This window comes from Miscanthus floridulus, chromosome 8 (genome assembly GCF_019320115.1).
Source record: "Miscanthus floridulus cultivar M001 chromosome 8, ASM1932011v1, whole genome shotgun sequence".
Lineage (NCBI taxonomy): Eukaryota > Viridiplantae > Streptophyta > Magnoliopsida > Poales > Poaceae > Miscanthus > Miscanthus floridulus.
This window is the reverse complement of record NC_089587.1, coordinates 211,295,684-211,308,178: the sequence shown is the minus strand read 5'-3', so window position 1 is coordinate 211,308,178 and position 12,495 is coordinate 211,295,684. Positions and strand designations below refer to the sequence as shown.

General features: G+C 48.7%; 1 protein-coding gene across 1 annotated transcript; it reads left to right on the top strand.

The window, feature by feature from the left end:
• Positions 1-4,775: 4,775 nt before the first annotated feature.
• Positions 4,776-6,995, top strand: LOC136474821 (transcription factor TCP14-like). The gene has a single exon (XM_066472389.1). The coding sequence runs from the start codon at positions 5,463-5,465 to the stop codon at positions 6,651-6,653; it is 1,191 nt and encodes a 396-aa protein (XP_066328486.1). The 5' UTR covers positions 4,776-5,462; the 3' UTR covers positions 6,654-6,995.
• The last annotated feature ends 5,500 nt before the right edge of the window (positions 6,996-12,495 follow it).

Here is a 12,495-nt window from a genome sequence, read left to right as displayed (position 1 = left end):
TACGTCATGAGCATTAAAACGAACACCACAATTTTGGTATGTGCTCTTTCCATCTTGCTTTTTTGTATAAAATGTGAATCCATTGATCTCATACCCTTGGTACTTAAGATATGTACTCGAAGGTACCTTGGCTAAGGCATCCAGTTGATTACCCAACTTTATTCCAAGCAAGCGATGTTGCAACCAGTTGACAAATTCCTCCTTATGTTTTTATCCAGCCAAGCCTATGACCTACTCAGATACAGAGTTTGCAGCGATTGCCTGTGCTCATCAATGTATGGCATCACACCCTCGGCTTGCTGGAGAACAGTGAATTATGCCTGTCTGAAAGAAATAGGGTCGTCTACTGTAACAGATTTCTCCTCAATTGTTCCTTTGCCACGTAGTCTTCCCTCATGACGAGATTCTAGAACTCCGACCCTTTTGATGTCCAGATAATATGTGCAGAACTCAATGGCCTCCTCCGTTGACCATCCTTCAACCATGCCCCCTTCTAGCCTAAATCTGTTCTTAACATACCTCCTGAAAACTTTCATCAATCTTTCGAAAGGGAACATCTGATGCATGTACATTGGGCCAAGGGCTCTAATTTGGTCAACAAGATGAATGAGCAAATGCAATGAGGTATCAAAGTAAGTCGGCGGGAAATTCATCTCAAGCCTAACGAGAGTTTCAGCTATGTCCTGCTACAGCTGCTCTAGCGTGGACACATCAATGACCTTTTTTGAGATCGCGTTGAAGAACGAGCAAAGCTTTATGATTGGGGCGCAAACCTTTGGTGGGAGGATACCATGCAGGGCAATAGGGAGCAGCTGAGTCATAATGACATGACAGTCATGGGCCTTCATAGGGCCATAGTTAAACTTGAGTTCTCTCATGTTCACTAGCCTCTTCGGGTTCGCACAGTAGCCCGTCGGCACTTTGAGTTCATTGAAGAAAGAAATAAGCGCATGCTTTTCTTCCTTCTTCAATGTCCATGATGCAATCGGAAGTTCGAATTGGCCATTCTCTAGCTCCATGGGATGCAGCTCCTTCCTGATTCCCAAGTGTTGCATGTCTAGGCGTGTGGCTAGTGAATCCTTCAATACCCCCCCCCCCCCCGGTGTCCATCAAGGTGTTAAGAGTGTTAGCGCACATGTTTTTAGTGATGTGCATGGGATCAAGACAGTGACGTACACTCAGAAATAGCCAGTAAGGTAGTTTCCAGAAAACTAAATTTTTCTTCCAAACGCTCCCATCAGGCGCTGCTACTGCATTGTCCCCCTTCCCAAGGAGAACCTCCAGTTTGTTGAGTTCTCGAAGTATCGCAGGCCCGTCTCGATATTTTACAGCTAAGCGTTTCTCAATAGTACCGTTGAAATCTTTTTTGTTCCTACGGTAAGGGTGATCCTTAGGTAGACACCTACGGTGTCCCATATAAACTATCTTTGAGCTATTTGGTAGATTTACCGCATCGGTGTCGTCCAAGCACTCGACACATCCAGTATAGCCTTTTGTCTTCTCTCCGGACAACGAACCTAGTAGGCCGATGATTGTAGCAATAAGTACTCCCTTGATCATGACATGTTCCTTTTTGTACTCGTCCCAAATATCCGGCACACCCTTTTCAAACATCTCCACTAGTTCTTCGATCACTGGTTCCAGAAACACATCGATGTCATTCCCAGGTTGTCTTGGCCCTTGGATCAGTAGTGGCATCTGGATGTACGACCGCTTCATACAGACCCAAGGTGGAAGGTTGTATATATAGAGCATCACTGGCCAGGTGCTATGATTGCTTCTAACCTGGTCGAAAGGATTCATCTCATCTGTGGTCAAAGCAAACCAAAGGTGTCTTACCTCTCCATTGATGTCCTTATAGAACATAGTATTGATAGTCCTCCAGTCATGCCCATCGGTAGGGTGCCTCATCATTGTATCTTTCTTACGCTCTTCGCCATGCCAGCGCAATAGCTTGGCTGACTTTGCACATGCAAACAACCCATGCACTCGGAGAGCTATAGGGAAATACCAAACGACCTTTATGGGACCTCCTCTAGTCTTGGTACCCTCATCTGATGGCCCTTCCTTGTACCGTAGAGCTTCACACTTGGGGCACTTGTCCAAGTCTTTGTATTTTTCTCCACGGTACAATATGCGATCATTGGAACACGTGTGGATTTTTTCAACCTCGAAGACGATGGGGTAGATCATTTGTTTGGCCAAGTATGTCTTTTCTGGCAACTCATTTTTTGGGAGCATTTTTCTTATTATACCTAACAACTGATCGAAGCCTTTATCGCTCGATCCGTTTGTCGATTTGAACTCTAACAGCACGATGTCGGCTTCCAGTTTGCTCATTGGACAATTCCTATACAATGGTGTTTTGCCATCTTGTCTCATTTTCTCTAGCTTTCTCAGCTGTCTTTCACTAAGACATCCGGTCTCTACATTACGTAGCAGCTGAGAAATGCCATCGTTATCCTCGGTGTCGTTAGTTAGCGTGTTCCTAAACACATTATTAACTGTGGCCACAGGTTCCGTATTGACACCGGGTTCCTCGTCAGCATCGTGAATGGCTACGTCAGGCATGTCCACATCATATTTGTTTTCCTGCAGAACATTCACACCAACCTCACCATGCATAGTCCATATCGTATAGTTTGGCATGAACCCCCTGGTAATCAAGTGCGATTGTGTAGACTCAATTTGACGAAAGTTCCTATGATTCTTGCAATCTTTGCATGGGCAGAAGACAGGGTTCCCATTCCCAGCATGGGCTTTGGCATCGGTGATAAACTGGCTGACGCCATGCATGTACCGCTTGTCCGTTCGGGACAGATGCATCCACTTCCGATCCATCTCTGCACAAAAAAATATTGAGACGATAATTACAAAGAACTAATAAGAAATCGAGCTTCATGAACAACAATTGTAGCTCGAAAGTACCATTTTTAGAAAACATTATTGTACACTAATTATTGGAAAATTGAAATTGGTAGCCCCGGCCCTGTAAATTAAAAATCATAGTAAAAAACAATTATTGCGCAATAATGAAGAACATCTATTCTACTCTACTTCTAAGAACTAATTATAGCATCACATACTAACAATGATGATCTTGACCACCATGGAATAATTAGCTAGGAATTTAAATGTGTTCATAGACACCAACCATTTGGATGATGGATTCACCGTAATTTGAGCCTTGCACAAATGTCCAATTGGAAAAGTGCTCTCTAGAATGGAGAAAGAACTAGAATGAGAATCAAGCAATGTAGCCATCAAAACGAAGCTAATTAAGCAACAAAATCAAAGGAGCGGATGTTTGTTACTAACCTTAAAGCAAAAAGATCAAGCCATTCTTCAAAATCTAAGCACTAGCTTCATGGTAAAGAGCAGCCGCAACAATGGAGGAAAGGGTCCAAACGCGCGCCTCTGTTCTCGGAATGGAAGAGAGGAGGAAGGAGAGGACGGTTGTAGCCTTTTTGTGTTGTAGGCTTATCACCGTCGGTTCTTGGCTAGAACCGACAGTGATAGATATCACTGTCGGCTATTGGCTTAAACCGACAGTGATGAGTGGCCGCCAAAACACTGCCGGTTCAAGCCACAAACCGACAGTGATGTGGTCCTTCACTGCCGGTTTTAGCTCAGCCCCAATCATTTTTTCATTTTCAAGCTCATAACCGGTAGTGAAGGTACATCACTACCGGTTCTCATAAATCCGGCAGTGATGTGTAAATCTGGCGTAGTGACATAGAGGTTGGCTTGGTGCCATTTTATTATATCAAAAAATATTACCACAAAATTCAAAGTCAAAACTTTGAGCAGGGCATAAATTCCTTTGTGTTGTTGGCTTTTTTTATGTTGCAGTTCTGTTTCAGTTTGGAATGCTTGTGTACACCAGGTCCACGGCAGGGCACCACGAATTCTAAGGCTGGCAAACAAAGGAAGCAGCAAAGGCTAATACAAAAGGCAATAGAATTATTACTTGCTGAGCTGGCCCTACTTTATTATGTCTTTCTTTGCTGTTGTTGCTCCCATATAGATTTCCCCCCAAATAATATTCTTTAAAGATCAAGTTTCATTTGTAAGAAGATATATAGAAGTGTACTCTGATTATTTCTTTTTTGAGAATTAGTGTACTCTGATTATACACACACGATTTGTTTAAGCACACACAGGCAGGAATGGATATCCACGTCAATGTATTCACTACACATAAAAATGATGAAATATGGAGGGCTACTGGAGAGCACAAAGATTCTCCGGTATAATACAAGAAAAAAGAGAGTTGATGCGTGCTTACAATTTTTCCTTGTGTATTTTGACTTGGAGAGTGGCGGCTACAGTATCTGCAGTGAAGTGCAGTGTCATTGGGGATTGAATGATAAAGAGCACCGCACGTGGAGTCTGAGCCTCTGACTGCCTCTTCACAGTTTAAAGATTTTTCCTTTTGCCCGAAAAAAAGAATAAAAGATAAGATCGAAAAAAAAGAAACACATTTCAAACAGAAAAAGGACCGGAGAGAAAAAATAGGAGACTGAGGGGTGCTCTCAAAAGCAGCCAATCCACAAAGGAAGCAATGCTTTCCATTTGCCTGAGTTAGTTCAGCGGCTTCGTGAGAGAGAAAGAGAGAGAGAGAGTAGTGGCGTGGCATTCTTTTGCTGGTTAAATGGGAGATTCGTCTGTTAGCATCAGGAGAACATACCACGTTACGTTCCTGCCACAGTACTAATAATTTCCCCTCCCCGCTCCCCGGCTAGCTTAGCTGTTCCTCTCTCCTCCGCCTTGCTTATCCTCCTCACACTCACTGACTCACCGGTCTCTCCGTCCATGTACACTCATGTAGCCGCAGACTACTAGCGCGGTCTCTTTCCCTTTCTTTCTCTCTTTCTCCAGCTTATCTCTCTCCACGCTCTCTCCGAGCACCAAGGATTCCATTTAATCCGTCCATCTCTCTCCTCAAGCCCTACAAAGTACACCGCCATCCTCTTCCAGCCGCCAGCTCCCCTTCTCCCCCCTGGCCTTCTCCTAGCTAGGGTCATCTGCTCCTGCTTCCTCTCTCTCTCTCCCCCTGAAATCACAGATGAACCACACCAAAAGGCCATAAAATAGTGTGTGTGATCTCCCACACGCACACACAAACACAAGCTCGCTACCCCGCCTTCCATCCGTCAACCATCTTCTCTCTCATCATATCATATGAGCAAGGATTCTTTCCAACCTACAATCTTCTTTCCCTGATAGCTAGCCAGCTCTTTCTTTCTTGGACTCTCTCTCTCTCTACCACCACACCTAACCTTCTCGGAGCTAGACCCACGCACAGCAAGAGCTAGAGAAGAGGCTGGAGACATCAAATCCGTTCCTCCACTCTCTTCCAAACAGCTAAACCACCCCATTTACTCGGCCGGCTAGAAAACATACACGCCAAGATACATATACTTGTATCGCTGTGTATATATACCATGGCTTAATTGACCATGGACGTCGCCGGTGACGGCGGAGGCGGCCGCCGCCCCAACTTCCCTCTGCAGCTCCTTGAGAAGAAAGAGGAGCAGCCGTGCTCCAGCTCGGCTGCGGTGGGCACGTCGGCGGGAGGCAACGGGAATGGATCGGGGGCCGGAGGTGAGGTGCAGTTGCGGAAGGCGGCGCCCAAGCGGAGCTCCACCAAGGACCGGCACACCAAGGTGGAAGGCAGGGGCCGTCGCATCCGGATGCCAGCGCTGTGTGCGGCCCGGGTGTTCCAGCTGACGCGAGAGCTCGGGCACAAGACGGACGGCGAGACCATCGAGTGGCTGCTACAGCAGGCCGAGCCTGCGGTGATCGCGGCCACCGGGACCGGCACCATCCCGGCCAACTTCACCTCCCTCAACATCTCCCTCCGCTCCTCGGGCTCCTCGTTCTCTGCGCCGGCCCACCTCCGCGCCGCCTTGCCTAGCCCCGCCGCCGCCGCCCGGTTCGGCCGTGCTGACGCGTGGGACCGGGTTGTCGGCCTTGGCTTCCCTTCGGAGGGCCCGGCCTCGTCGTCGTCGTTGCCGTCCCCCTTGTTGCTTAACTTCCACTCCGGCAGCGTCGGTCTTGACGTGCAGCCGTCGCCGTCTGCCGCCGCCGCAGCAGCCGCCGATATGTCGAGGAAGAGGCGGTGGGAACAAGAAATGCAGCAACAGCAGCAACAGCAGCAGCAAGCACAGCAATATCAGCAGCAGATGGCGGGGTACACGCAGAGCCAAATGCCGGGCACCGTGTGGATGGTGCCGAGCAACAACACGCAGGGCGGTGGTGCACCTTCCAGCGGTGGCAGTGGCGGCAGCGGCGGAGGCAGTGGCGAGTCCATCTGGACGTTCCCGCAGATGGGCAGCGCCGCCGCCGCGGCTGCCGTGTACCGGGGCAGCGTGCCGAGCGGGCTACATTTCATGAACTTCCCTGCACCTGTGGCGCTGCTTCCAGGGCAGCAACTGGGGCTCGGCCCCGTGGGAGGCAGCGGCGGCGGAGGCGGAGGCGAGGGGCACATGGGGATCCTCGCCGCCCTCAATGCGTACCGGACACAGGCGGCAACGGATCCCGCGGCCAGCCAGGGCGGAGGAGGAGGTGGAGGAGGCGGGTCTGGCCAGCAGCAGCACGGTGGCGGCCGCGGCGACCGGCATGAGAGCATGAGCACCAGCGACTCGTAGCCGACGGAGGGTCTCCGAGGATCGCATGCATCGCTCTGGTGTGGCTTTGATCTGTTCTTTGTCTTGGTTTCATTTTTTTCCTTTCCTTTTTGTGGTTTCCTTCCTTCCTCTCTCATCCTAGCTAGACACCCCTGCGAGGATTACACGCACTTAGCTGCACTCCATGGCATGCGGTAGGATCATCAGCCATCCTTACGTGAGCTGTGTGCTTGTGGCCTGTGAGTGAGCGAGCGAGGTGTGTCTCTCTCATGGGAAGAGGAGGAGGGAAACGCAGCAGCAGCAGAGCAGGGAAATTGTTCACTTTGTTCTTTAGTTTTAGGGTTTGCATTGATCAAGTGCGAGCAGAAGAGATTTTTATCAATCCGCATCATTCATCTGCCGTGACGTACGGTTCAAATTTTTTCATCCAAGCAACATTATTCAAGTAGTTCGTTCACAACAGCCACTCTAAAGCCCCCTTTGGCATGGCTCATCCAAAACGGCTTCACCGGTGAAGCCAAAGCCGGTGAAGCTAGAAAAACTGACTTTTCCCGGCTTCTAGTTCATTTTAACATCGGCTTACAAAACGGCTTCACGTTATAGTGTCTCGATTTGCGCAAAATAGATGAAGCCGAAGCCAGCATAAGCCGTGCCAAAGAGGCCCTAACTCTTCCACATTTTGTAGACTACTTGAGGAGTTCGTTAATTGCTTGATAATATAATATAATAATAATATATATCCTACTACATACTATTTTTCACTAGTAACAAATGTTGGAGCGTAGTTTCATCAGCAACTACCGCTAGGGTTTTTGATCCGGCGGCGACCGGTTCCTTTCGTTTTCTGCTACATATATGTGTGTGCCATCTTAAATTAGTCTGATCATCGTGGAATAGAAATGTGCACAGAGGTTGGTTGGGGGCGTACAAACATGTCTCAAAACTAGTCATTAGCCAGGCAGACGGCGATGGGCGATCCATTATATTCCTTCGGAAATGAGTTGTCGTAGGCGACGAGCTGAGCTAGCGCGGCTGCCAGTCCAGTCCAGTCCAGCTGCGCGGGCGTAGGTTTTTGTCATCTGATGAGCCAACAATCTGCCGGGGCGCCAAGCTAGCAACCAACCGTCGCCGATCGATGGAGGACCACAACACTACAACCAGCAGGGGGCGCGCGGGCGAGAGAAACAACTGGGCGAGACGCCGAAACTGCGAACCACAACGGAAGAGACATCGATCGCGCGGATCGGAGACCGACGCGCGCTCTGGCGCGGACTTGAGTCCACCAACAGCGCCGACGACGACGAGAGGCGACGCCCGCGCGCGCACCGTAGAATTTTTTAATTGGTATATATAAAAGGTTGGAGCCGTATCCGTCAATGATTTCACACACGCGCGCGCGTTATGGCGCGGTCTCCCCCTCCGGGCTCCGGCGCCCGGGCAGGGGCAGGCGGGCAGCCAGCTCGCACCAACCGCGCCATGCCAGATGCCCACAAGGCGCAAAGGCGCGGAGCGGAGCCTCGTGCCGCTACAGCCACAGACACAGGCCCCGCCCCGCACGGCTACAGCGGCAGCGAGCACAACGAAGCGGGAAGAGCAGGCGGGGGCATTGATGTGCCCGGCCTTGCTGCCGGCCGGCCGCCTCTCCCACGCACACTGTATCTGCATGCCCTCTCTCGGCGCCCCGGGCGGCGTGGATGCGTCGTCGTCATCGATCTAGACCCGACCCCCTGGCCTGCGCGCTTTGCATGCTCACGTACGCACGCTGCTGTGTCATCAATCAGGCCAGGCCAGATCGACCACGAGCGACGACCGGGCAGCGGCCAGTGGCCGTGTCAATGCCAACTAGCCACCCATATAAAGCAAGCGAGCAGGAAGCTAGGCAGGGGCCGCGCGTGTACGTACATGGTCCTGCGCTGCGCTGCGCTCCAGGGTTGCGTCTTGGTCGATGTTTCGACGTGGTTCTTTCAGTCACATGTGCTTGCCTTTCCAGTTTTCCATATCGATGTGTGGCGCTTTGTTTCCTAGCTGCTGGGGGGCAGGCCAGGGGGCTACGTAGCTGGTTGGTGGTTGGCACTATATGCCACTATGGTCTATGGATGGATGGGCGTGAGTGACTGCCGCTGCCCTGCCTGCTTGCCAGCCAGCCAGCCAGAGCGCGTCGTCGTGATGAGCGTGCTTGTGTGATCTGAAATTCTGAATTATCATGGAGGGATTGGCCGGAATTGGTGGATGGCCGCAGCTTGGTGCCTGGTGCGTGCTCCCACAGTCCCAGTGGCGCCCCGCCGACGACCGCCGTTCCGAATCCCCGGCCGTGTGTAGTGTAGGCGTAGCTGCTAGTATATGGCTAGCTAGGCATGCACCTTGTGCATCATGCGCGCGCAGGGCAGGGAATAAGGGCATGACGGCATGTAGCTACCTCCGCGGCTCGGCGCGATCGATGCTCTCTCTGTGCATGCGCTCGATCGGTCGCTGACAGATGAGCTGTAGCTGCATATGAGCTTGTCGCGCGCGGTGATCTCTGCAGCTAGAGCTGGGAGCAGCCTCTGAGCCACTGATTAGACCGTCGTGTGTTACGTACTGAAAATTTAAGTGTGGGGACGTACTACTAGCTAGGCTAGCTTAATTACGTACATTGCTACTAGCTGCACGTAAGTGTGCCTGCTGCCTGCCGAATGTTTATGTAAGCATGCAGCAGTAGTAGTATATATATGTTAACCTGTTCAGGTGTCAGTGATGTGAAGCAAGGTTAGCTGTAGCTCCGTATGACGCTGTCGAGCTCTTGCTTACGCGGCTTAGCTTGCTTGCTTTTTAATAACCGATCTCGAGTTCTAGCTACTAATAAGCATCTGCTGCTGAGTGCGTGGACACACGTGAGTGGGCTACGTTAATGTTCTGGGCACACGTGTCAGTGACGGATGCGCGGCATGATAAGGTTGCGAGGCAGACTGCGGTCAGCACAGTGACCCAGCTGCTGCATATATGCCGAGTCCAGTAGAGGAGAAGAGAGGGAGGAGGATGAGGCCAACACCGTGCTGGAGGCGCTGTCGGTTGTTCTCTGTGCCTTATTGGAGCCGTCACATGTTGAGCTGATTGGGTGCATTGAGTAGCAGCGGCGGCGGCTCCTCCTCCGACCCTAAACACATGTGCCCTTGTCCTGTTTAATTTGGACGTTGCATGCATACTGAGAGGGCTCTGGCCGAGATATCGACCGGACTACACGCAAACGTACATGCGTCCACACAGGCTTAGCAGTAGCACCAGTACTATTGTTGTTTTCCTATATTACATATATACCCGTGTCTACTCCTAGCTCCTTCCAACATACAGTACGTACTAGCTAGTTTAGTGTCCACCAAAAACGTGTGCATGCATGCGTGAACGAACACAGGCTTATATTGAGAGAGAGAGAGAGAGAGCTTGCTTCTCAGCGGGTAGGGAAACATATGTTTTTGGTGGACGCAACGAAATATGCAAAGCAAATGCAAGTCATTTCAAGCTCCTTCCCGTGTGCGCCTAGTAGTAGTTGTCTCCGGACGGTCTGGTCCGGCTTTATCACTCTGTTGCCCACTTCAAAAGCCAAGGTAAAACAAGGAAATGAAGGGGAAACAGCAGAGAAAAAAATGGTTGATAGATGCACAGATTAATATCCTCTATATGACTGTTCATGAAGGGCACCACCAATGGAGGCTAATACTCCTAGTGGTTGTAGTACAAATAAAATGATCCACATAGATTAGGAAATGTTGAGACTACTATTTAAATAATGCAAACTAACACTACTTGTGACTTGCAAAGAAACTTTTTCCTTTCATCATACCTCATCTTTATTTCATCTCCCTCTTCTTTTTTAACATGGACCATCTTCTCTCTCTCAAGCATATATAGCTTCTGCAAGCCACTATAACAAATGTAGATGACCTATTTTTTTTATTCGATCCTACATCACAGTTTGGGCCACCAGTGAAAAAGTAGCATTGGGAAGCCCTAGCTATGGGCATGCGAAAGCATTTTGTGGTGAATGCACGTTACTACCTCTAGTGGAACATGCGTGCTTACCTCATTGCCTCGTCATTTTTGCTGCAATATCATTATACATAGCATACATGCATGTATTTCAGCTACTAGATGTGTAGTACCAGCCCGTGTTTAGTTCCACCGTCAAAACTTTACACCCTATCACATCAAATATTTGACACATGGAGTATTAAATATAGACTAAAAAATAACTAATTGCACAGATTGCGACTACTTTGCGAGACGAATCTTTTAAGCCTAATTAGTCCATGATTTGATAATAAAGTGCTACAATAACACATGTGCTAATAACGAATTAATTAGACTTAATAAATCCATCTCGCGATTTACTGACAGATTCTGTAATTTATTTTTTTATTAGTATCCGAACACCTCATACAACACCTCCATGTAACGTATGATGTAACACCCCTAGAACTTTACCCCTTGCATCTAAACACCACCTCAATAGTTTAGTACATGATATACCCACTGACGAGGGCTAAGCTTTTGAAACGAGCTCTCATTTTGACTTCGCTTTTGTCAGGGCTGCGCGCATTTTTCTTTTCGAAAGGCGCAGCTGTATGCGTGCTTGTGGAGGTGACAGCAAAATTACAAGCAATTCATAGGGATCATGATCAACGTAAAGTAGCAGCAACTAACTCATCGCATTGCATCGGTTTCTTCACTAGCTAGGAGTAGTCGCTACACAGACCCTTCTTTGCCACTGTACCACTCACATTCTTGCATAATTTCTTCGCAGGAGGGAATCTGCTGCTGCTTGCAATGCAACGGGGAGGACTCGATATAGCTAGGACCTCCTCCCCTCTTTATCACTTTATATGGCTGGAATGAAGCAGTCTTCGGCCGGCCTCAAAACACCAGCAGCTTTTGTGCGATCAGATTTTGAGCATGGTGTGGTGTCTGTGTGATAGATGCACATTACTTGCTTTTTCGCAGTGCATGCTTATAATTCTTTTGCTCTCCCCCTTCCCCTCTCTCTGTAGCCCCTTTTTCAGAAAGGTTTTTGTGTCTCTACTTTCATCCTCGCCTGTCGCACTCCTGCCCTCGCTCGATCTCCTTTCTGCTCCTCGAGATTGACTGCGCCATGATTTACATTTGATGGACCGATGATCGATGGTTTGCTGCTCAACGCTCATTGCAGAATTCTACCACTACGCCTTCAAATCATCATCGTTTCAGCTTACCTTGTTTTTGTTTTGGACTTATAGCAAACGACATAAAACATGTGGTAAGTTTGAATGTGGAGGAATGTCTCTTAATGAAACACACATCAAAGGGACGTGTTCTTGAGAAAAAAAAATGTGGAGGAATGCGGCCGGTACGATACATCGACTAACTAAATTAATGCTGCTGTCTGCAGTAATGCATGGTAGTACCAAACCAGATGGTATCAAGGAATCTCATCTGCAGTAGTTAGATGTACTTTTAATTAATTAGACTATAGTAATTCATGTCATGCTGGCCGTTGGCCGCATTCTAACATTCCTAGTAGGCAGATTTATTTGTCTTCCTCTAGGGCCATTATAATGAGTAGAAGGCTCTAATGGTTTTTAATTAGATTTCAGTGGTCCATGTCGCTTTGACGTTTGGTGCGCCGTTGATAGTACTCTACAAATAGAGAGATCTTAAATTATGTGAAGAATATTAGGAGGCTATGCATAACATAAGATATGTTTGCTTACGCATGCACTCATACCCAGAGAAGAATCTTGACCCCTGCGTGGGACAGACATATATATATTTGCCAATTGCAACTGATGATCATGCAGTAGATAGAATATCTTAATTAAGCTTGTAGATGGAATTATACTAATTAGACCACTAT

Bases quoted from the DNA above. Each gene is read 5' to 3' on its own strand.
- LOC136474821 (XM_066472389.1), top strand. From the start codon at position 5,463: ATGGACGTCGCCGGTGACGGCGGAGGCGGCCGCCGCCCCAACTTCCCT.